The 27,427-nt window shown below is 34.5% G+C and overlaps 1 protein-coding gene across 1 annotated transcript; it reads left to right on the forward strand.

Annotated features, from left to right (window-relative positions):
- The first annotated feature begins 1,291 nt into the window (after positions 1-1,291).
- On the forward strand, positions 1,292-17,845 carry LOC150099288 (uncharacterized). The gene is made up of 2 exons (XM_090403718.1): positions 1,292-1,383; positions 12,842-17,845. The coding sequence occupies exon 2, from the start codon at positions 13,634-13,636 to the stop codon at positions 15,005-15,007; it is 1,374 nt and encodes a 457-aa protein (XP_090259844.1). The 5' UTR covers positions 1,292-1,383; positions 12,842-13,633; the 3' UTR covers positions 15,008-17,845.
- Positions 17,846-27,427: the final 9,582 nt, after the last annotated feature.

The raw sequence follows: 27,427 nt of genomic DNA on the forward strand, positions 1-27,427 counted from the left end.
TAACCACCTTTACAATGAGCTGCCCTGGTGTTGTACCATCTTTAGACTTGAACTTTGTTTCAGGCGCAAACTTAATTGTTTGCACACTTGGGATTAGGAGCTAAAATAACCAAGCATATAAAATTGCTTGGTTATCCTAATATACAATATACCCAAGTTAAAAATTTATTCCCATCAATATCTCCTCCAGAGATTTTTATTAAAACTTAATACACCTTGTTGCAACTTATATAATTAAAGTTGATAAGGCTTTGTATTACTAAAACCTTGGTATTTAGGGTCTAGCTACTCACTGAGGAGACCTCAAAAAAGGTCGAAACCGGTCTGGGTAGTGACCCCACCCATAATGCATTGCAGTATACATCTTCTAGTGAGATGTGCTTTACATTATGGGAAAATACTAAGAATAGTGATCAAAGCTTTAACCACCTTTACAATGAGCTGCCCTGGTGTTGTACCATCTTTAGACTTGAACTTTGTTTCAGGCGCAAACTTAATTGTTTGCACACTTGGGATTAGGAGCTAAAATAACCAAGCATATAAAATTGCTTGGTTATCCTAATATATATATATATATATATATATATATATATATATACAGTATATGTTTGCATAAGAGGAAGTATATGTCTTATAATATTCAGATAACGTAAATATATTGTAATACTTCAATGTGTAACTTATGTTAAATTGCAAAATAACTACCCAAAAAATTGCACAGGAATCTAGGTGAAAATAATATTGGGCATATTATTATGTTGTAAATGAAAATTGTTAACTGAAATAAGCATGCTATGTACTTACTGTATATATGTAAATAGTTCGTCCGAATGTACATAGATGCTTTGCTTTTGAGAAAATAAAATATTAGTGGTTAGCGTATCTGCTGTCCAGTCAAAATGCTGTAGGTTCGAATCCTGCCGTGGGCATGGATGTTTTTGATTGTCTGTGAAAATACTAGTCGTGATGGCGGTGGTGTTCAGCGATAGATGGCGTTGGTGTAGATGCGGTTCGTTAGAGATGGAGACAGAGTTGTAGAATAAGTGCACTCCCTCGATGTGTCAGTGGTCTTCCTGGAGGTGTCATGTAATAATAATAATATTAATAATATACCACTATATTTTAATAATAATAATAACAATATTATAATGAGCGTAAGAATAGTTATGGAATATATATGTACTGGTTTCTGCCCTTCTTTATTTTGTTATTTTAATTATTGTTTTCTTAAATTTTACCTTTGCAGGTGGCGCAGTGCAATTACGTGTTATCTAGTAATGGTGTCATGTTTGTTTCAAATGAAGCGGTGAGCCAAAATTACATTTTAAAGATGATTTTGTGCTTCTTTATGCAATTTGTATAAAGTACAGTGGAATCTAAAATGTAAGTAGTTTGGATATTAATTACAGAATATATGTAGTTTTAAAGAATATATGTAGTGTGCATAAATCGGTGAAGCTATCTCCAGTTAAGTCCTTGTATGTCAATTTTAAATGCATGGTTTTTATAATCTATGAGATTATTATTACAATGATATTAATAAACACGTTATGCAGGATGCTGAAGATGTCCATTTAACATGATATATAATGTGAGTGTTATGGAAAAATTACAGGAAATTTTCTTTGTTATCTTCATTAACATTAGCCATCTCTGCTTATTGAAATCGCACTGATGTAGCAATGTGAAATAAATGTCACATGAAATATCTTATTTGCATGCAAGTAGTTCGAGGTGTTTTAAAATTCTTACCTGGATGGACAAGCATTAATGTAATTTCTTAGAACAATATGATGAAACAAACAGAAGATTGCCAATTAGTCACCGCAATAGTATCCTAAGTTACAAAATAAACAACTAAACTCTTCTGAAAAGTTTCAGAGATAGGTGAACCACGTTGCTGACTTTAAAAAAGATCAGATTTTCGTATTCTGTTGTTGTTGAGGCTTTGTTCAGAAAAAATAAAATTGGGTGAAACCGAGCAATTTTGTCTTCACTTAGTAAGTATCTATAATCTTAAGTAGACATATTGAAGAGAAGAATAGTAAAATGTTTATTTTTACTTTCATTAGCAGTCATCATTTCCTCAAATTCAGCTGTTATCATTCAGGGCAAAATATCGTGTATAGAACTATATCATGTAAAGAAATCCTAATCTATCTCTAGAACGCTGTTCTAGATAAATTAGCATTGCGAAGTGCCACATTATAGGAATATGGAACAGGGTTCATGAAAAATTGTTATGTTGGGTTTATTTTGGTTTTTAATGCCATCTACAGTGCTTCTATTGTCACTGTAAATTATTGCAGACTTGCAATGAAAAGTGCTGAGTTCTAATTCTCAGTGATACATAGGTGAATAAATTATATGAAGTTAATCTGCATGGTTGTTTGAACACAGGAGATTTTGTCTGAAACTCTGAAACAGCATTCTTCTATAATGGATTACCTGTCATATAGTATGAAAGGACAACCGTTATTTCATTATATTTTACTTCTGTCAGAGTATATGCAGTTTTCTTAAGTTTTAGGAAATTTCCTTCTCTTGAATATATGTGCTTTTTGCTAGGTGAGGCCACTTATCATAGCAGAGACGAAATTTGTAGTGATTTGTATCTATGATGTATCTTCTGAAAGTGACCTCATATATAAGACAAGATTCTTACATTTTCAAGAAGACAAGTTTTAGTCTGACAACATCCCAAGCTTCCTAAATTGATATTGTCCTGTATTCATTAATTATTATTATAATTACAACTCCAAAGAGTCGATAGACTCATTGAGGGAGGCCCTAACATCATGTCAAGAACAACTATTTGACATTCACACAGTATCTCTCATATCTCGCCTTGAACTCATTCACAGTCATGGCACCCACAGCAGACTCTGGCAGCTTATTCCACTCATTCACCACTCTCCAAGTAAAAAACCTAGCTCTAACACCCTTGCTAACCACACTCTTGCCGAACTTCCATGTATGGCCCCTAGCCCTCCCACCACCAGTCCTATTCTCAAAAATATCTTCTGAATTAATCTTATAGAAAGCCTTTAGTAATTTGAATGTCTCAATCATATCACCCCTTTTCTGCCTATCAACCAATTTCTGCAACCCACAAATTTTCAACCTGTTCTCATAAGGTTAATTCCATAGACCAACTATCATCTTGGTCACTCGTCTCTGGATCCACTCCACCTCCTGTCCCAATAAAGAAGAAACCCTGGTGCCCATATCTGGGCACAGTAGTCTAGATGGGGTTTTATCAAGGCTTGATACAGAGGAACAATAGCCTGTTTGTCTCTGCTTGTTAAAGAATTTTTCAGCAACCAAGTGATTTGATAAGCTGATTTAGCCACTGTTGCGATGTGCCCTCTAAACTTCCACTCCCTATCCACCAACACTCCCTAATCCCTGGCCTCGTAAATCTCCTGGAGTACGGTTCCAAAAATGTGATATACTGCTGCTAATCTTTTCACCCCAAAATGCATAACCTTACTTACACTTTGCCACATTAAATTCACATTCCTTCTCCTTAGCCCAGTCCTCCAAAGTATCCAAATCAGCCTGCAAAATTTTGACATCTGTGCACTTACTATTGCTCTATCCAACCCAACTTTGCATCATCAGCAAACAAATGAACACTTCCTCTCAGATCCTTTCCTGTATCGTTAATGAACAAATTCAACAGTAGTGGTCCAAGAACAGAACCCTGCAGTACACCACTACTCACACGCCTTTTTTTGGACTCTACTCTTGAATAAACCACTCTCTGATATTTCTCCATCAACCACCCTCCTATAGATCTCACCAACCCTATATCCATCCCCATATGCTGCAGTTTACTGATTAGAATTCCATGTGGTATCCTGTCAAGGGCAAGTAGAATCACTGTAAACCCATTACCCTTATCCAGTTCATCTATTGCTGTGTTATAATACGTGAGTAAGTTACTGAGGCATGACCTACCCTTCACAAAACCATGCTGTCCCCGATACAGTATCCCATTTTCTTCTATCCAATCTTGTATTTTCCTCTTGACTATTTTCTCCAAGACCTTGATAATGATTCCTGTTATGCTGATTGGCCGGTAATTTTCAACAGCAGCCTTGGAGCCACCTTTATGCAGCGGAACTATTTTCCCCTCTTTTCACTCCCTTGGGACTGACCCAGACCCGAGGCTCAAATTAAACAAAATGGTCAAGGGCACAGACAATTCTTTAGCTGCTTCAAGTACGACACAAGCTGGTATGCCATCCAATCCCACAGATGTATTGACATTGAGGTTTTGTAATAGACTATTTACCTCCATTTCATTCACCACAATTCCTGTATAAGCTATTGGTTCATTCATGCAATGTCACCACATGGATGATATGTTCTTGCAAAATGCTTGCTCAGTAATTCCATTATATCAACTGATTTGGTTACCTCCCTGCCATCAGCATTCTTTAAAATTATTCTGCCATATACATTTTTTTTTTTACTTGGAACATATCGTAAAAACTGTTTGGGATTCTCTTTAGCCTGCATGGCTAATATTCTTTCATAATCTGCTTTTGCTTTTCTTACCACAGTCGTTACCCTTCTGGCCTGCACTTTATACCGTTCATGTGCCTGCCGGTCACCTTTCTCTTTAAATTCCCTTCACAGTTGTTTATTTTTTTTGCAGCTCAAGCTTAATGGTGTTATTCATCCATTTAACTCCTACTTGATTTATTATTTGGATTCTAGGTATACAGTCAGCCATTGACTGCAAACACTTCTTAACTGCCTCCCATGCACCATCAACATCCAGCCCTTGCAGTTTTACATGCCATGGCAATGAACCAATCAAACTCCTAAGCTTGTAATACTTGCCACCCCGATAATTCCACAAGTACCCTGTCTTAATTGCAAATTCCACACCTTTAGTCACCTCCGAAGTCAAAACCCTGTGATCACTCTCACCAATTGGTGGCAACGTGGTCATATTTGTTACAGCCAAATTCTCAGATGCAATTACTAGGTCAAGCACTCTCTGACCTCTAGTATTTTCCATTACATGCTGTCGCAGATAGCTATCCCTTAATAACTGCATAAAATCCAATTCCTTCTTCCCATGTTTCCTCTCCTCCTTCCAATCAATGTTACCATAGTTGAAATCTCCCATAATAATTACCCTGCTTCCACTCATTTCTTCTATTTGCTTATGCATACTATTTCCACCATCTATTTCATCACCTGGTCTATAGCAGCACCCAACTGTATATTTTGTTCTGCTAGTCTCAGTCTCACACCAAATAGCCTCAAATATGCTCTTTTCTCTATTCTGCAGTTCCACTTCTATTTTCCTTGGCTGCAGCTCATCAGCTATCATCAATAACACTCCTCCCGCCATTTTATTCTCCCTGTCACTCCTGAACACACCATACCCCTCACATTCAATCCTGCTAGCTATATCATCTTCTGTCAGCCATGTTTCACTAATGTCGATAACGTGTGGCCTGGAAGTGTGCCAACCAAGGCCAAAAATTCTTCCTCCTTGTTCTTAATACTTCTGGCATTAGTATACATGTATTGCCCAAGCCCATTTGTCCCATCCCTATTTTGATGCCTTATGCTAACTATCCCATTCTGATTTGTTGTCTTTATTACTTGCTTGTGCATATTACACACGTTCATACACTCAACTGTCTACCTAAAGTCTGCATATCTATTCCCCCCCCCCAATAATTCTAGTTTCCCTGATTCTGCACTTCCACTTCATTCAACAACACCTTTTCAAGTCTCCGTACACTAAATCCATTCAAATGTAAACCATCCATCTTATATAAATCCTTTTGCCCATCGAACTCCCTCCACACATCCACAAATTCCACACCACTCCTCCTGCATAATCTGTGCATAAAGTAATTAGCAATTTTGGCCATCCTTCTATCCTCTTCACTGTCATACGCGGCAACAGACTCGCCATCCTAACTCTCTCACTCTTCTCTTTTGCTACCTCAAATAATTCCTTCAAATCCTCTCCCATAGCCATTTTGTCCCCTTTCAAATCATTCGTTCCTGCTACCACTATCAATTCTTTCACCCTCTGCTTTTGCATTTTAATCGATTCACTTACATCCTTAACGTTCACACCAGGTTGGTATGATTTTGTCAAACTCATCTATCACACCTCTTACTAAAGAATCTCCGTACAACACTCGCCCTTTCATTTTGTTTACACTCGCTATCATACTCTTATTTTTCTTATCATACTTTTTGCTGTTTATTTGTTGGTATGCTTAGTAAACATTTTTGCCAATGCTCCAGCTGACGATTTGCCCTATGTATCGCTCCATGTAACCGTGCGATCTCACTAATTGCACCTGTCTCATCGTTTTTATTATCCGTTAATTCATTCATTCGTTCTGTATGTTTACCTTTATTCTCACTTTCAAAGCCACTCTCACAGCTATCTGGTAGTACCTCGGAAATATCACTATTCATACATCGCATATTACTATTTTCTACATTCCCACTTTCAACAACGATATCACTCACGTCCTGAAACACACTTTAAATCCTCACATTCCTTACATCTTCACACATTCACTCCACTATCATTGGCTAACCAGACTCCAACCGCTCTCCTCAAAGCATATATTTCACAAATGGTACACTGAATAAAATCCTTTATATTAAAATTTTTGGACAAAGATGGCGATCTGGATGCCATTATATTTCTTCTTATCGGCACCATGTGCATGCTAATAATCATATCTATCAAATTACTAATTGAAATAACTCAGAAAACACACAAAAATCACACAGACACGCTAAGATAAGAAAAGTAAATAATACTACTTAAGATTCATGCAAATTTATCAATTATTACTTAAAATAATACTTATCTGTTCAGGAGCTCTCTACAAACTCTCGCCATGTAGCCCTCTAGTGGCAATATCCATGTGGAGTTTGCCACTAGTGGGCTACATATATTGTAGCCCTCTAGTGTATATTGTTTTCAGCACTAATTGGTCTAATCCCCAGTTTATCCAATTACATAGATGATAAGATATGGTAAATTTTTCATCAGACGATCTCAACGAACAAATCAAAGAAATCATTAACCTAAAAATGAATGCTATCTAACTGTGCACAACTGGGTCAAGGCTGATCCAAATGTATGCGACCAGCATTTCAATAACTTAGATCTAGGTGCCACTGTACTAAAAAAACTATAATCTAACCAATGTAATTTTTTTTTTTTTTTTTTTAATGCTAGTTCAAACTCAGCATGTAAATTTAATCATGGAAATATTAACTCTTTCAGATCAAATTTCGATAATTTTATGTTACTATTATCAGAAATTGGACAATGTACAGATATACTGATGTTAAGGTAGATATGAATCCAATAACTTAAAATTGCTCGATATTTTCACGTGATACCATTCATGGTCATAGGAATTTTAACCGATCAGTAGGAATAGTTCTGTACTCTTCATCTACATAAATTATAATCAAATACAAAGTGCTGAATCTGTGATCATTTATGATAGTAATACATATACACGTATTTGCTATATATCGTGCACCTGATGTCACAGTTGAATTATTTTAAGTGAGCTAAATAATGCTCTAAATACATTCAAACATAAGAATATTATGCCACTGAGTGATATAAATTTGCACTTAAATAACAAAAATAGCAAAATTTAAGAATATAAAAGTATATTATCTTTGTATGTGTTTTTTTTGCATAAACAGAAAGTAATATGAGAGAAACACACATGCAATTCAGCAAGTTGTATTGATGATATATTTATAACAAATGAACTGACCTATGAGAGATATATTTTTAAAAGCAGTATATTGATTTATATTGCTGCATCTATCTACCATCCAGTCGTGATATGAGTTAGAAATGAATCAAACTAGCATGTATTTTAATGCATTTGAGAAATATGTAAGTTTCAAACCACTGCACTTAGATCAATTAAATGTAAATCAATTATATCAGGAACTCATCAAAATTAATAAATATGCAGATGGTAAATCATAATATATTAAATGAAAAAAAATAGAAAAAAAAAAGATCATCACATACACAGGGTTATTAGAGATGAATTGCTTAGGACTAAAGTAAATTCATACAAGAAGAATCCCTATAATTTAGTTTTTGAAAATGACTAAAATTTCGATATCTGATTATACAAAAAGATAAAGTTTGCAAAAGAAAAAAAAAGTAAAGAATGGAGGTTGATACCTTAACTGGAAATACCAAATAAACTACATCTGAATTCCCAGAAGGTAATGATCAAGCCGCTGTGCTTTGTGAAATGAAAAATTGATGTTATATGAATGAATTATTTCTTGGTGAAGAAATTCATTCTAACTATATTCAATAAATGAGGATGAAGTGAAGAATGTAGTAATCAAAGTCATACAATAAGAATCCCTATAATTCAGTTAGAAGATGGGATATAATCAAATAAATGTCCAAAGGTTACAGATAAAGGTTCTTTACTCCTATTTATAAATATTTTGAACAGCAGAAATTTATAGAACGCTTAAAGGTTGTTTCTGTGCTGTTTTCAGAAATTGTAGGCCATTGTCGATATTATTGACAGTCTGGAAAGTTATTGAGATATTAAAAAATAAATCTGTTAAAAATACCTAAATTAGATATCCTTTTACATGCTTATTCAGTACTGACTTCAGATTCCGATTCGATAAGGAAAAAGCACATTTTCATGGTTATATCTAAAGAATTCAAGTGTGTGCATCATTACTTGATCAGAAAATATCTAAATACGGCCTTAGAAAAGTTTATAATGTTTGGTTCAAATCTTATTTGAATAAAAGAAAGTAACCTACCGCTATGGCACCTTCAATAGTACAACAAAAATAATAAAATATGCTGTTCTATAAAGTTAGGTGGTAGTATCAACCTAACTTTGTTTCAATACACAGTTGATCAAAATCAAAATACCCATGTTTGAGACCTTGTGTAGCTTCATCTAGCAATTTGAATACTGCGAAACTTTGCAAAAATATATTTTGCATCACGTGGAAGTGGTATGTGAGAAAATAAAATAAATAGTTCCAAATTACTACCACCAAGAGTGTTGAAAATATCAGATATATGGAATTTACATATCACTAAACTCCACAAGTAGCATGATGGTTTAAAAACGATCTACCGGATGTTTCCCCTATATTCTAGTTAATTCCATCCCTAGTGATGGCACTAACCTGCCCCACTGTGCTTTGCTCATGAATCTGAACTACTTAACAAATGCAATGCTTTTGCTGCTCTCCTCAAAGAAAAATGGTCCGATGATTAATTGGACCATTTTTCTTTGAGGAACATTCTCAGTCGTGCTGTGACCTGCTCATTTACTGCCCAGAGATATAACTATAGGATAAACAATTTGTTGTGCCACAACTCCAGCAGTGCCTGTGCATGAACTTAGCATTATTATGCAGGATGAGGACCTGCCACACATCTATCTATTGGTGTATGGAAGAACATTTAACAGAATCCAAAGTGTCTGCTTTGTTCACCTGATCTGACTCCCCTGTGACTTCTGGCTCTGGGGATTTCTCAAAGATAGGGTTTAATGGGATCATTCTTATAACTTGCCAACATTGAAAGAAAGTATAACGCATGATCTGGGCAACATCATTCCTTACCAGCTGTGTTCTGAATTTGTGCACACTCTGCAAAGGACATAGCTGTGTCATACCGGGAACTAAAGCAGTCCATGAATGTCTAAAGGAAATTAATAAAAATATTATTTATGCTCGTGTTGCTTTTCTCCTTCTCTCTCTCTCTCTCTCTGTCTCTCTCACACACACACACACACGTGCACAGAAAGAGACAGACAGAAATTTTACTATATTTACATTCCGCATAATATACAGCACCCCAGGTTGGGAATTTGGGAACTACTGTTTCCTTAGCTATCACATCTAATGATGCACAATATATTCCTGCAAAATTTTGCAGCATTTTGATCACTGGGTGATGGCCCACTCAGCCAAAACAGGGATATTTTAATCTTGATCACCATATATGTTAATGATCTTTGTGAACAGAAACGTTTTGGTTAAGTGATTTCATTCGTTGATGTAACATTAATATATATATATATATATATATATATATATATAGAAACAACCATTGAGGATTTAAAAAATCGGATTCACATGATATGTGCAGACTATCAGTGGTTTAGCATTATAATGGCCTTGAAATCAATACCAATAAAACTAAATATGTATATTTCATCTAAACAGGTCATCTAAATCACAATGATCCTTTTTATTTGCATGAAATGAATTATATTGGTATTTAAAATTGTAGCTGTTATTTAATCAAAAGAAAACAAAATCAGTGTTGCATTGGTCTCCGTGTCGACAGCCAACCCGTAATGAAAATTTATCTAATTTTTGACAACTAAATTTAAATTTGAAATTAATGGAATATATTAAAATGCTGATACTATTCATCGGCAAATTCTTTACTTCAGTATGGTACATCTTAATGAAGATTAGTAAGTAAAGCTTCTTTCTTTGACATGAACACAAAATAGAATAATCAGAGTTATAGCCATTACTAATTTCTTCAACCAGTTACTTGTTTGCCATTATAGAAACTATTTATATAAAGTACAGTATACTGTGTTATAATAATGTAGTATAGGAAAGAATGATATGATAAATTTCATTGTACATAATGTAGTTCACAAGGTTAGCAAAGAAAATTTTCAGAAAGCTTTTGAGTAGTTAGGACCAATTACCTATAACAAACACCAAATAGTGTTTAACTTCAGAACATACTTGAAGAAAAATAATGAGGGACTACCTAATGGCACTATATTATGTTTACTTTTAATTTGCATATATATCATAAGATACCACTCTAAATTTTATAGTAACCAGTATGGATATGGCTCTTGGTTACATATGATGCTAACAATATTATATTTTCAGATAGGATGCAAATATAAGTGGTGACATCTACTAAAATTAGAGGCTTCACATGACATTAGTATATGGTTGGTATGTTGCTATTGAAGCCTTTGTATGCGAGATAAATGTGACTATGGTAAAAGATATATACTTGAGTTCCGATACTGGTTGAGAACGAAACAGGGATAGTAGAATGCTTTGGCATTTTAGAACAAATTAGCACAGAGCATGTAATTATCATTTAAGGCTTTAAATTTGGTGATACAGATGAGAAAGATGAAAGAACATGTGAGGGGAAAGAAAATAAAATAGAATTGGCCAAGTCATTAGCATATCCACTCTCCAACCGAAAGACTGGGTTCAAATCCTGCCGTTGGCATGGATGTTTGTAATTGTGAAAATACTAGTGGTGGTGTTGGGCAGTAGATGGCATTGGTGTAGATGATGGTATTAGTTGTAGTTGGTGGAGACTTGTGGAGTTGTGTTGTGCTCTCTGTCGATGAGTCTTAGCCTCCCTGAAGTGTGACATAATAATAATAATTATTTTGTGTCACCTCCAGGGAGTCCAAAGACTCATCGAGGGAGGGAACCTACTCTACAGCTCTCTGTCTCCACCACTCAGATCATTAACTACACCATCGCTAGTATTCTCACAGACAATCACAAACATCCGCATGTGGCACGATTCAAACCCGCAGCCTTTTGGCTGGAGAGTGGATATGCTAACCGCTTGGCCAACCAGGCTGGCATATAATAATAATCATAATTGCAAGAACCACATAATATTGCTTACTTTGGTTGAAAAGACTTACCGTTGATTTTCCTTGTAATGAGAGGAATCCTTTAATGTGTTTTCTGAAGTGAAGGTGATTTTGATTTATTTATGTATTTTTTCTATATTTTAAATTCATCATGCAGGGAGATTCAGGCCTATTCCCAAATAATTTTAATGGAAGCAGATGGTACAGTTGGTAAAATATGGCATGGTTAGATGGAGATTTAAGTTGTGTGGTGATAGTGTGCAAACTGGAATTCTCTACCTTGTGTATTGGACTGTAGTGTCATCTTGTAATAAAAATTAACAGATCACGTTTTGGAGGGGACAGGTTTGGCTGTGCTGATTGCCTGTATTATAGAGAGCAGTTTTACTTAAGACTAGATAAGCATGTGCAATGTTGGCCTCTCACATGTCCAAAAGTGTAAAAGCTTTGATTATTGACAGGTTGCACATAACAACATTCAAGAAATCAGCATAAAAAGAATTTAAATTGCAAAGGAATCTTGTAAAATTACATTCATTCATAAATTTTGCATTAGTCGTGTTTGCATTTTTATAAACAAAGTGTTATAAATAAATATAAGGTTTAATAATTATAGCTTTTCATGCTAAATTATATATTTATGTTCATTACTAAAGTGATGAAGGTGTGATTATCATTTAAGGCTTTAAGTTTATGATATAGATGAGAAAGACAAAAGAACATGTGAGGGGAAAGAAAATAAAATAGGATTTATGCAAGTGAAATCAATTGTTTATTATAATTGTAAGAACCACATAATATTGCTTGCTTTAGTTGAAAATGGTGTTGATTTTCCTTGTAATGAGGGGAATCTTTTAGTTTGTTTAGAAATTGTGATCTGTAATTGCAGAGATTCCTTTGCTTATACACAAAATGTTTTTGTGTATAAGCAATTTTTTTTTTAAATCACAGAACTTCATTACTATAATTAAGTTTGAAAAAAGTTTGAATGGTGATAATTAATAGACTGAACATTTGGTAATTATAATATTCAGAGCATTGTGTACTTCAGTGTTGTGTAAAACAAACAATATTTCAAAGCTTATTTTTTGTAAAAGTAATTTTGTCTCATTACAACTGTTTATTTTAATTTTTTGTAGGAAAAGAATAAATTGAAAATTCCCAGATATTGGCAAAGAAGAATAACCTGTAGGTGCTCAGTTTTGTCAACAGTAGTGTACAAATTATTTTGCAAATAGATCTTATTATGAAAAACTTTATATGAAGAAAAGCAGACTCTTAGTTATTCTCAGAATTCATTAAAGAACTCATTTGCTACTCAAAATAACTTACTCAAAACTTATTCTCAAAAAATATCCAGTGTAGATCATAAGGTAATAAGAGTTAGTTTCAAGAATTACAGGAAAGAAATTTATTCATGCATGCTCAAGAAAATGTCATCTAAATTGAAGTGTTGAAACATTTTAGAAGGAACCCCTAAATCCTTTATGGATCACAAAAGAAACACCTTTCTCTTTTTCAATTTTACATTAAGATATTTTAAAACTGTGAAAACTGAAAACCTATGATACTTCATGCTCAGCAGCAAAAATGATCTCGTGTAATGTTTCTAAAAAGACCTATCTCAAATCAGGTCACAAGAAAAGTCATTTAGTTCTTCAGTCCCTCACAATCATTGTCTTGTGAAACATGTGTAAGAAATTTACACAATCTAGTAATCTTAAAAGGCATTTATTGGTTTGCAGTAAGAAGTCCTTTTATGTAAAGTGTGGAAAATTCTTTTTCATCATCCTCATCAAATTCCTGCCATGTACCCTCAAGGGGTGTATTCTTTTTCATATCAAGTAATTTCACAAGCCATTTGCTAGTTCATATACAAGAAAAACCTTTCTTTTGTAACAGTTGTGGAAAGGCATTTTCACAGAAAACTGATGAATAGACATTTATTAGTTCATACTCAAGAAAAACTATTCACTTCTAAAATTTGTGGCAATGCATTTTCATGGTCAAGTAAATTGAAAACCCATTTGCTAGTTCATAGAAAAGAAAAACCATTCTCTTGTGAGAGTTGTGGGAAGCTATTTCTACACTCAAGGAGCCTGAACAGGCATTTGTTGGTTCATATTCAAGAAAAGCCATTCACTTGTGAAAGTTGTGGAAAGGCATTTTCAGACTCAAGTAACCTGAAGAGACATTTATTAATTCACAAACAAGAAAAACCTTTCTCTTGTGAGAGTTGTGGAAAGGCATTTTCACAGAGAAGTCACTTGAAAACCCATGTGCTGGTTCATAATCAAGAGAAACCATACCTTTGTGAAAGTTGTGGAAAGGCATTTTCATCCTCAAGTAATTTGAAAACCCATATTTTAATTCATATGCAAGAAAAACCATTCACTTGTGAGAGTTGTGGGAAGGTATTTCTACACTCTAAGAGCCTAAATAGGCATTTGTTGATTCATACTCAAGAAAAACCATTCGCTTGTGAAAGTTGTGGAAAGGCATTTTCAGACTCAAGTAACCTGAAGAGACATTTGTTAGTTCATATACAACCAAAACCATTCCCTTGTAAGGATTGTGGAAAGGCATTTCTAGACTCAAGTAACCTGAAGAGGCATTTATTAATTCACAAACAAGAAAAACCTTTCTCTTGTGAGAGTTGTGGAAAGGCATTTTCACAGAGAAGTCACTTGAAAACCCATATGCTAGTTCATAATCAAGAGAAACCATTTGTTTGTGAAAGTTGTGGAAAGGCATTTTCATCCTCAAGTAATTTGAAAAGCCATAATTTAGTTCATACTCAAGAAAAACCATTCTCTTGTGAGAGTTGTGGAAAGGCATTTGCACTGTCAAGTATCCTGAAGAGACATTTATTAGTTCATTCTAAAGAGAAACCATTCCCTTGTGGTAGATGCGGAAAAGCATTTTCACACTCAAGTAGCTTGAAAACCCATATGTTAATTCATAATCAAGAGAAACCATTCCTTTGTGAAAGTTGTGGAAAGGCATTTTCATCCTCAAGTCATTTGAAAACCCACATTCTAGTTCATACTCAAGAAAAACCATTCTCTTGTGAGATTTGTGGAAAGGCATTTGCACTGTCAAGCATCCTGAAGAGACATTTAGTAGTTCATTCTAAAGAAAAACAATTCCTTTGTGGTAGATGTGGAAAGGCATTTTCACACTCAAATAGCTTGAAAGCACATTTGTTAATTCATATGGGAGAAAAGCCATTTTACTGTAAAATATGTGGAAAGGCATTTTCAAATTCAAGTAACATGAAGAGACATTTATTGGCTCACACTTAAGAAAACCATTCATTAGGTCGACTCAGTGAAAAATACCATTTCATTTTTTCTGAAATGGTTTCTAATAAAAAAATACTTTGTTGTGGAAGTGTTTTTGAGACATATATTAGTTCATTATCAAGAAAAATATTTATATTCTGAAATTTGTGCAAGCTCTTTTAGAACAGAAATTGTAATGCCATTTATTAGTTCCCAATCTGTATAACAGTTTTTCAGGAAATTTCTGGCAATTGACTTGGACAGTGATTTATTAGTCACCACTAAGCAAAATTCATTTTCCAGTAATATATGAGATGAACTGTTTTCATGGGCAACAGCTTATTTATCCATTGATTTGTACACAATGATTCACAATGAAGGAAGGCCATTTTTTGTTTGTTCTGTCATGTTTTCTAATGAGAAAGTATTTCATTATGATTTTAAGATTAATTTACATCAAATGCCATTTAAGAGTTCAATATTAATAGAAACTTGGTTTGAATTTTTTTCCCAACTGTGTAAACTGAAAACAGTAATTTAAAATTCAGAAAAATCTCTTCACTCATCTGCATATTATTGCAATACTTTCACAGCTGTATAACTAAAAAAACAATTTCTTTGGTCATGCTCAAATTGTTTTCTGCATGAAGACCTGCAAAATAGAGTGATGTTATTAATAAGAGCTTTCAAGATATTAAAGAATTCATTATGATGATTATCAGTTTTGCAAACTTGAAGTAAGAAAGTTTATGACTGAGTGTCATGTTATACCATATTTTCTGGTGTATAAGATGTACTTTTTTACATTAAGAATTCATCTTAAAAATGGGGTGCATCTTATATAATGAAGGTAAAGATTGTTTCCTCTTTTCAAAGTCATACACACTCCCTTTTATGTTCCAAGATCTTTGTAGGCAGTTAATGGTGCAATCAAATTGATGCGTGACCTTCAAGTGACTTCTAGCACATCATTGCTAAGAACAGGGAGTCCCTATTCAAGTTTCATAATATCTTATCCGAGTAATCAGTTACTGATGTTTATCAGTATTGAGTTGACGTGTTGAGATATTTTGTGTTAAGTTTGATATTTCCCCATAGATTTTAGTGATGAAAAAAACAGGTGACATTCGTATACTTCAAGGTTGTAAAATATGCAGAAGAACATGGGAATAGGGAAGCTGAAAGACATTTTGGACCTCTGCCTACAGAAAAAATGATTAGAACTTGCCATGGTCAGAAGGAGATTTTGTACAATTTGCATAATAAAAAGTGCATGGAATGTGGAAAAATTGCAAAGTGGCCAGAACTAGAGACCAAAGTTTTGAAATTGGTGCAAGAAAATCAGCAAAATGGCATCGCCATTTCAACAAAAATGATTCATACACATGCAGTCAAAGTAGCCTGTGTGCGTAACATTGAAGATTTTAAAGGTGGTGCATCATGGTGTTACTGTTTCATGAAATGCAGTGGACTTTGTATGCGTACAAAAACAAAAATCAGTCAAAAAATGCCAAAAGAATATGAAGACAAAATTATTTCTTTTCATAAATATGTGATTCAACATCAAAAAAAATTTTTTTTTTTAAATCATACTTTAAAGTTTAGGTTTTTTCCAGAAAATTGTATTAAATTTCTTGGGTGCGTCTTATACACTGGAAAATACAGTACTTAATAAAAGCTGTTTGCTTGCATAATATATTAAGAAACCTACATCAGGAGATCCCGATAAGTCCATCCACTTTCACTTAGGAGGATCAGGTTGTATGTTTATTATGAATGTGTAATTCATCTCTCAAGATGCCTGCCTTTCATATCCAATAATCACTTTGCTTTTAGACAACTTATTACTGTGCCATTAAACAATTTAAATAATATTTCTTTATTTACATTCAGAAACCTCTCTAATAGAAAAGCAACAGATTGCTTCAATTTCAAATTAAATGAATCACTTCACAGTCTCAGAAAATACAATGCCTTCACAAATTTTATGTCATCACCATTTTCTGTAATCAGTAAATTAAACCATTTCTATTCCAATGAATGAATGTTTTGTTTATTATATTTTAACTGGCTGTTTAATCTTTCCAGATCATAATGTGAAGCAATCAAAAATGCATTTCATTGTGTTCTCAATTGGTTAATTTTTCTGGAACAGTTTCTTAAATGAAAACTGCATATTTTGAAAATATTGATAAAATTGATGAATATTATGGAAACATATTTCTTTTAAAAAAATCAAAATTTTATTGCCCAGTTTGTTGGTATGATTGTTACTTCTCATTTAGCATTTTATGAGTTTATTAATTGATTACATAATTCATGTTGTAAATTCTTTCTGTAATAATTAAAAATGGAATGTAGTTATCCATGTACTCTTATGTTTCCTGATTGTTAATGTTTATTAGTATTTCAATGTCAAGTGTAACTTAATATCCTTGTCATTATTATTTATGTATGTATCTTTAAGTTACCAAAGGCAGCTGTTCTTGTTAACATGTGTCTGTAAGGCTGTTCTGATGTTTTTATATACATGTGATTAGTATTACCTTCTTTTGAAAGATGACCTGTCTTTTTATCTTTCATTGAAACAATTTATAAAATATACTAGAATAATTTCCAGTAGATTTCAAAAAATATATCAGCATAATGCTTTACCATTGCTTTACCAAAATCTTATATTTTACTTTTCCCCAAGCATTTTAATTTAAGAGAGAGAAGCTAGAAAATTTAAAACTTGGAATAGATGATTATTATTGGAGATATTTCCATGAGAAAGAGGAATAATACTTATATCAACAGCATATGAAGCATGCAGAAATATTTGAAGCAACCCAAAGAAATTCCCATAATGTCATATCATTTTTTTACTCAACAGGAATTGTTGAAATCTACAGATTGTATGAAATTACAACAACATTAACCTACTAAAATAGTTAAATATTTGCAAATCATAAATATATGTTAATTCAATTATCCAATTGGCCTTTTGTATTTGTTTATTTTCTAATGAGGAAAGCAATTTTCAGAAATCTATGTATAAATATCTGCAGTGTCAAAATATCTATTCATGATTGTAGCATTCAGTCATGATCTGATATTTGAAGCTTATATTTTGTATTAATTTCTTTCTTGTTTTCCTTTGAGTTACTTCTGGAAGTATCAGATATGGTAATTTTCTGTTGTGCTTAACTATTAACTTTTAAATGAGGGCTGTTGATAGGGAACTACATTTTTATACAAAACAATACACTCTTGTGAAGGGTATATTCCTGAAGTAGATATATCCAAATTATGTACATGTCATACAGGAAGTGGCTAAAGAATTGTCAGTACCCTTGACCATTTTGTTTAATTTGAGTCTCGGATCTGGGTTAGTCCCAAGACGGTGGAAAGAGGGGAAAATAATTCCACTGCATAAAGGTGGTTCCAAGACTGCTGTTGTAAATTACTGACCAATTAGCATATCAGGAATTGTTGTGAAGGTCTTAGAGAAATTAGTCAAGAAAAGAATACAGGATTGGTTAGATGAAAATGGGATATTGTATGGGAGACAACATGGTTTTGTGAAGGGTAGATCATGCCTCAGTAACTTGCCCACATTTTATAACACAGTGATGGCTATACTGGATAAGAGGGTAATGGATTTACAGTGATTCTACTGGACCTTGCCAAGGCCTTTGACAGGATACCACATGGAACCCTAATCAGTAAACTGGAGCAGATGGGGATGAATATAGGGTTGGTGAGATGGATAGGAGGGTGGTTGGTGGAGAGATACCAGAGATTGGTTTATTCAGGAGTTGAGTCTAAAAGATGGCTTGTGACTAGTGGTGTGCCACAGGACTGTTCTTGGACACTACTTTCAATTTGTTCATCAATGGTATAAGAAAGGATCTGAGAGGAAGTGTCCACTTGTTTTCTTTCTTTGCTGATGATGCAAAGTTGGGTAGAGCAATTGTGAGTGCACAGGATGTCAAATTGTTACAGGATGATTTGGATAGTTTGGAGGACTGGGCTAGGAAAAATGGATGTCAATTTAATGTGGCAAAGTGTAAGGTTATGCACTTTGGGGTGAAAAGAATAGCAACAGTATATCACATTGGTGGAACCATACTCCAGGAGATTGATGAGGCCAGGGATTTGGGAGTGTTGGTGGATAGGAAATTGAAGTTTAGGGGGCACATTGCAAAAGTGTGTAAATCAGCTCATCAAATCACTTGGCTTCTGAAAAATACGTTAACATGCAGAGACAAACTAGTTGTTGTTCCTCTGTATCGAGCCTTGATAAGACCCCATCCGGACTACTGTGCCCAGTTATAGGTGCCAGGGTTTCTTCATCATGGGGAGGAAGTGGAGAGGTTCCTGAGATGAGTGACCAAGATGATAGGTCTGTGGAATGAACCTTATGAGAATAGGTTGATTTGTGGGTTGCAGAAATTGGTCAATAGGCAGAAAATGGGGGATATGATTGAGACATCCAAATTACTGAAGGGTTTCTATAAGATTAATCCAGAAGATATTTTTGAAAATAGGACTGGTGGTGGGAGGACTAGGGGCCATGCATGGAAGCTGGGTAAGATTGTGGTTAGCAAGAGTGTTAGAGCTAAGATTTTTACTTGGAGAGTGGTGAATGAGTGGAATAAGCTGCCAGAGTCTGTTGTGGATGCTACGACTGAATGAGTTCAAGGCAAGGTATGATAGATACCATGTGAATGTTGAATAGTTGTTCTTGACATGATGTTAAGGCCTCCCTCGACGAGTCTGTGAGCTCCTTGGAGTTGCCCAGAATAATTAATGTAATTGGCATAGCTGATAATCATTTCATGCATTGTGTAATAATACTCGATCAATTATTTTATGTTTGAATCCTTGAAGCACTCAGATTAGTGAGGAATGGAGTGTCAACTATGAGGTACCTAATGGTTGACCATGCCTTCCCCAATGCTATTAGTGTATTTAAAGGCTATTAGTGCATCATTCTTTGCTTATGGAGAGGGTGTCTTCCTTCTCTGAGATATTTCCTTTAGATAGTACACTAAAGTCAAACATCACCTGGTCAAATTGGGAAGATTAGGATAAAAATAATTGGGTTTGTAGAAAGGGTGCTTAAGGGTCAAAGCTGTATAACAGGAGACTTCCACATAGCCTTTAGAGGAATCTGGAGAACTGACTAAGGCTTTGGACCTAATGTCCAATCCTCACCTAATGGTGCACCCTGTTGGGTATCTACCTGGATACTGAGCGAATGAGGATGGGCTGGCAATTTGGGATTTAGCAGACCAAATTGTTTTCTTCTTGGCTTAAACCAAAATACAAAACGATGGTACAACATGACAAAATTTCATGCTGGCTGGGGCATTGCCTGGTTAAACAAGGCCCCTGTTGTTTTCACCAGGGAACCAGGATGAACAGCAAAAAGAACTACTGGAACAAATCTGAAAAAAACACCCCAACTCAACATCAACAGCGTTAAAGATCAGTACTATCAACATAAGCCTGAATGGCAAAGAAATGGAGCTAGCCGAGGAATTAGATAAGTACAAAATCAACATAATAGGGGTGACTGAAACAAAAAAAAAGACAAAAACGAGATCTTTCTGAGCAATGAATACAAAATGTTATATTCAGGCAATGACAACCAAGGAAAAGAAGGAGTAGCCATAGTATTCAACACTAAAGATGAGGCTAATCTTGAATAAGAACCTGTGTAGCTAAGTAGAAGTGGCATTTGCACTGTACCAGCACGACCGTAGAGTGTAAACTAGAAGCAGTCGAATCTACCATCAACTAGAACTTTTTCTAAGCCTTTTCTTGACTGGTTCCTGAGTTAGTCGATCTCTGGTATGGGCTAGCAGATTTTTTCTGCTGGAAACGGGTTTTTCATCCCGTAAACTGAAGAAAATTGGCTATCAAACCCACACTATTTTCAGGCATTAAAAATATTGTGTTAGGGTTAGGCACCATGAGATGGTAGCACTTGCTAGCTGCATTCACTGAGTATCAATTAGTGATAGACTTGGGCCAGTTATCTCTGATTGGCTACCAGTGGAGATTGAACTGTCCACTCAGTCTCCAAATGTTAGGTAGGCCTAAATGGCCTCGCCTACTCCCTATATATGGGAACCAAAAGGCATTAGCTGATTTTTTTTATCTTCTTGAATGGCAGGCAGTCTAAAGTAGAGTGATGTTGGCAAATATTAGAATGGGGAGCTGGACAATGGGACTATTTGTGCCTATGGTCCCACAGAAGGTTCTAGAAGTGGAGGAATTTTTTGATGATTTAGAGAAAGCAGCTGACACAATGAGAAAGGAAAAGTTGATCCTTGTTGGGGATCTAAATAGCAGAGTAGGAAATGATTGTCAGACAAAAATATTTTGGGAAAATTTGGAGAAAAGAGCAAACCTAATAATGGCAAATACCTCTTGGATTTCTGCACAGGATATGGATTGGTTATTGCTAACACCATGTTCCAACATAAAAATGTGCACAAATTCACATGTAGAGAAGAGGCAAGAAATAAGAAGTCTCATTGACTATGTTATTGTTGACTGATATTTTCCAACTGGTTGATGACACGAGAATATAGAGGATTTGAATTGGAAGTGATCACTATTTAGTCTTGAGCAGGATGGATGAAATTCAATTTCATATTGAAAGAATAACATGTAAGAAAGTTTTAAAGTGAATAAAAGTTGAGTAGCTCTTAGGTGTGAACTGTAGACTAAAATACACAAAGATTATTGAAGAAAAAATGAGAGTTTGAGAACAGGAACCAAACCTTGGAGATTCAGTTGCAAGCCTTGAAGAAAACATTGGTTGATTCAGCCAGAGAGGCATGTGGTGAGGTTGTCTGTAGGGATAGAAAAATCAGAACTCCATGGTGGACACAGGAAGTTAAAGGTATACACATTCCTTAGCCACCTAAACAAACAACAAACGCATACAGTTCACAATTGAAATCAAAAAACAACACACTTCCGTTTCTAGATACACTTGTCACACGTCTTCCCTTGGGCAATCTTTCCTTCACTGTTTACCGAAAACAGACATACGGGACAATATATACACATAAACTCCTACCTCCACCTAACACAAAAACTAGGTGTCATCAACATGCTAAAAAACAGCTCAGACGATCTGTTCCAGTGAACAGGCACTGAAAGATGAATTTAAAATTATCAGTAATAACTTACAAAAAAATGGATACAGCCAAAACACTATTAAAAAAATCCTCTACAAAACCACAATAAAAAACAAAGACAAACCAGACTACAGTAAAACTAACCATTCCCTACGTTAAAGGAATATCAGACAAAATAAACTACAAAAGTACAACCTCAAAGCCACCTTTAAACCTGCAAAATTAAAAAAACATACTCATCCAAAGACCTACTAGCCCACTCTGGAGTATACCAGATTTATTGTACTTGCAACATACCATATATATATATATATATATATAGGAGAAACAGGATGCACAATTCCTATTAGACAAAAGGAACATAAATGACACATTAAATGTAATAATTATGGTGAAGCTGGCCTTTCTTATCATGCCTTGAATATCTTACACAGAATTGACTGGAAAACCACCAGCTGAACGGAATTTCAAGGAAGCCTGTGAGATTATCAACCACCCCAATCTGAACAATAATGATGGTCTAAAATTCCCAAACATATGGAAGGTATATATTCGACCTTCCTCACGAAGAACAACTATAAACAGGACTAGAAAATCCAGTATTGTAAATCAAAAATAAGAATTGTAATACTAAAAATACGACACCAATTGTTTTTGAAAGAAAACCATCTAAAAGAAAGTCATTGTAAAATAGAATTTAGCTTGATGTAAAATTTTGTTATTTTATTTATTTATTATTTTTTATATTTTTATTTATTTATTATTTTATTTTTTAATTTTTTTCACCAGAGGTCATGCCAGTAGAATAACAAGTGATCAAATCATTGTTTCTCTAGCTTACAGTTAATAATGTAACTCAGCTTGTTCTGTATATTTATGTATGCTCCAGATGATGATCTTGTTGTGAAGATCGAAACGTCGGGATAATAAAAAGTTTTTTTACACAGTTGTAAATTCCAAGAAGTAAAGAACGAAGGGGAGGAGACCAGTCTACAGATAATATAACGTGTATATTACATGAAGTAAGGCATGGTCCAGCATCAGGTACCTTGGGTTTGCCATGCCTGTACTCACTAAAGTGAGCCCTTGAGGATAGTAATGATGATGCATCAACTCTACAATCTTCATGCAGGATGGAACACCACTTAAATTTGATTACTGGTAGAGTGCATGTTATAAATGCGATGCACAGAACCAGTGATTTGTCTTGCATTTCCCACACCACTGCTACCTCGTTTGCTTCTCAATCCCTGTGACTTAGTTGGGGGTCATCTGCAATGTGTGGTGTATGTAGGATACATTCCTAATTTAGCAACCTTGAAAGAGAATAATGCGGCATTTAGATAACTCGATGTGGATCTGTTGCATTCCCTTTCAAAATATATACAGAATGCAGTTCTCAACATCTGAAAGGAAGACATTGAACACGAAATTTGAGTTTCTGTATGTCTTCTAGCCATTACTGTTTAATCCCAAACCATGAGCGTGTAAATGTCCCTTTGTAATGTAAAATTTTCTATTACAGGGTAGCCATAAAATAATTTCCCTCTTTGGAGGCATCTGTAGTTAAAAACCAATAAACGGAATGAGACCAAATTTTATATTGAGACTTTTGAAGGCATGGGAAGATGATTTCCATGAAAAAAAAAAAAAAGATTTAGTACCAAAAGTCGCCGATAGGGGAAATTTTGGCGCTGGAAGAGCCAGAAACAACTAGATAATTAGATTAAAGGCAAATAAAATGGAATAATAGCATTTTGATGGTGTAAGCAACAGCCACTTCATTTCAGCTGGATATGTGGCCTATTACAATAATGATAAAACTAAAACAACTTGCGAGAGACAGAAATTAATGTAATAATTGAAGTCACAGGAAATAATGTTTTATTCGTCAGAATCGGGGTCCCCTGGACCACATGATTTTTAATGTGCTGACCTTGTGTACGACAAATTACATCTGGAGTGCGACATGCTCTACAGCTGAGCATAAGGATATGTTTTGGATGTTCATAACAGCCCATATATCCAGCTGTAATCAGTGATGCGACTGTCGCTTACACCATCGAAATGTCATTATTCCATTTTATCTGCCTTTAATGGAATGTAATTATCTGCATGTTTTAGGCTCCACCAGCATCAAAATTTCCCCTATCGGTGACTTTTGTACTAAATATTTTTTCATGGAAATCATCTTCCGATGCCTTCAAAAGTCTCAATATAAAATTTGGTGTCATTCCGTTTATTGGTTTTAGCTACAGAAGCCTCGATAGAGGGAGAGTTATTTTGTGGCCACTCAGTATTTTCTGTAAATAAAACAGTGTATGTGCACCAAGTATGACTGAATATAGTCCAATTCATTTTTTGCAACAGGGCTCTGAACACCTCTTTAATTATGTCTGCAGTGTATATGATAGATAATCGACAGATTATCTACAATACAACGCGAGACCAATTTGAACCATTAATTCTTAACAGCGAACATACTAGATCGCTTTGAATAAATGCTAACAATCGTGATCGTGGCGTGGGAGGCATTATCCTTAATTGATGACTGAACGATATTGTAACGAAGTTCTTCAAAATCATGTTCGATTGTTTCATGGTGCTGTAAGAGAAATCTTTTTCATGGATGACAATTCTATACCCCCATCGTACACTACTCGTAAACATACTTCTGGAACCAGAGGATATTATTTGAATCTAGTGGCGAAATGGCTGCCCAGAGATCAACCACACAGAACACATTTGAAAAGCAATAATTAGGTGGATGGACTCCTTGTTGGTGTTCATTTTTATTATAAGGGCTTCTCCATAGATTCAGTAAACTCATCGCAACAGACCCAAACATCTATACAATACAATACCTCTTGACTTTATTTGCAAACTAAGCACTCACAAATGAGTCAGGCAACATATTCCATTCATTCACTAAGTCCTCATATCCTTGTTAACCACAACTTAGTAAATTTTCAGGGATGACCTTGTTCTTCCACCACTAGCCCAGAGCTCAAATATTTCTGCTGAATCAATTCTAAAAACACTTCAGTAACTTAAATATTTCTATCATATCCCTTGTTCTTCTATCAACCAACTTCTGTGACCCACAAACACTCGATGTAAGGAGCATCCTTATTCCACTCAGCAATTTGGTTTCTCACCTCTGAATTTTTTCTACCACTCTCTCATCTCCAAAGAATCCAGACGAATAGCGCTAATCACAGTAATGCAGATGCACACATGTCAAAAACTTATAAAGAGGAATAATTATTTAATCTGTGATATTTCCCGCTCCATTAGTTTTATAAAAAACCTTTTAGTAATTTAATTGTTTCTATCATATTCCTTCTTTGCCTATCAACTAATTTCTGTAAGACAAACTCACGAAGTATTAATGTTGGGAGCATCCTTATTCCTCTCACCAATTTGGTCACTCCTCTGAATCATTTTTACCACTTCTTCATCACCAAAGAATCCACACCTCAGCACAGTAAGCAGTAATCTAGATGTGGACGTATCAACGCCTTATAAAGAGGAATAATTGCTTCTTTATCTGTGCAGGGTAGTTCATTCTTCAATAACCAAATAATCCTATAAGCTATTTTGGACACTACACCTTAGCAATGTGCCTTCTGAACCTCAGCTCCATATCCACTAACGTCCCTAACCTCGTCAATTTTTTGGAGTTACATTCCATCAATGTGGTACGCAGCTGGTAATCATAATCCCAACATACATAACTTTACAATTTTGCACATTAAACTGACATTACTTTATTTCATTTGGCCAGCTTATTTACATCATCCTGCAAGCTTTCTACACCAGCTTGGTTAATTACCCAACTTTGCATCATCTGCAGATAACTGAATATCTCCCTTCATTTCCTATTTCGTTCATATACAGGGCCGGATTTAGACTTGCTGAGGCCTTAAGCTATACAAAACCCAGAGGCCCCCCCCTACTGTTTTAAATTACATCAGCTGATCTCAGAAAAATTTTAAATATATATGCCTTTTTAATATATGAAAATATATTGTCTTTTAATTTTTATTAAAAAAAATAAAGTATGTGTTTCCAAAATCACAGAAATAATTATATAAAAATGACAAATAAGGGTCATAGAACAGTTTTAAATTAAAATAGGAAAATAAAAAGTAAAAATTAAATTAATATAAAACAACATAATTGGTAGCATATAAAAAATAAATCTTTTATTCAGGTGAAAATTTGACAGTAGACATCACATAAAATTGGGTACCCAAAATTCAAAATAATACAGGTACATATAATATAATAAATTAATATTGAAAATATGTAGTGGATAAATTGTTATAATACAAAAATATTTAATAGAAATATTATATAATCCTCTAAAAGGCTCTATGATATAACTTAAAACATTTTCTTTGTTGATTTCCCCAAAATCATTAATTATGTCATCAAAAGATATGCTATGTAACTTATCGCTTTCTATATACATGATGCTAAGTACATACAATATTTCTTGAGACATAGTTGCTCTCAGTTCATTTTTTATTCTCTTTAGCTGTGAAAATGATCTTTCTCTTGAACAATTTGTTACCATTAAACACAGGAACAGTAATATTGCTTCCACATTAGGGAAAACTAACTCAGTCTTGTCTTGAAAGATGATTTGATACAAATCTTTGTGTTGAAAATGTTCTTTTTCAGGATAATTCTGCTTGACATACTTATGGAAGTGCCTCAGTTCACTCATGAGATTAATATCAACATCGTGTGGATACTCTTATTAACGTATCTACTGCTTTTCATATCTGTACCTCTGAAACTTCTAAATCAACTAAAAATGAAAATTTATTTGCAACATAATTGTAGACTTGCTTTTCTCGTTAAATTTGCTTCAAGGATGTCTATGATGTGAATGAAGGATTTCACTCGAAATTTGACTCTTGGGGAAAGCTGTTCATTAGCATCAGGTGCAGCTCCATCATTGGCTTGTTTCTCATCCTCTTTCTTTTTACTGTAGACTTAAAGTCTACACCAAGCAATCTAGATTTAACTTTTTCAAAATCATCAAAATTTTCTCGAATGTTTTTAACATAGTGAGAAAATGATTTGCACATGTGGTAAGTGCAATCTTTGGATCTTGGAGAGCCTTACTGGTTGTGAAACTCTGGCAGCAAATTATTCCATAAATGTAGCATAAAAACAAACTCTAGTTCCTCCATTTTTTCCAGAAGAGTACCAGCTTCTAGTCTTGTAGCTCCCTTTTCATTCTTATCATCATAAATGTGACTTAGAGCATCTATGATGGGCTTAT

This window comes from Typopeltis vanoorti, chromosome 14 (genome assembly GCF_054136105.1).
Source record: "Typopeltis vanoorti isolate ZY-2024b chromosome 14, IOZ_Tvanoo_1.0, whole genome shotgun sequence".
In the NCBI taxonomy this organism is placed as follows: domain Eukaryota; kingdom Metazoa; phylum Arthropoda; class Arachnida; order Uropygi; family Thelyphonidae; genus Typopeltis; species Typopeltis vanoorti.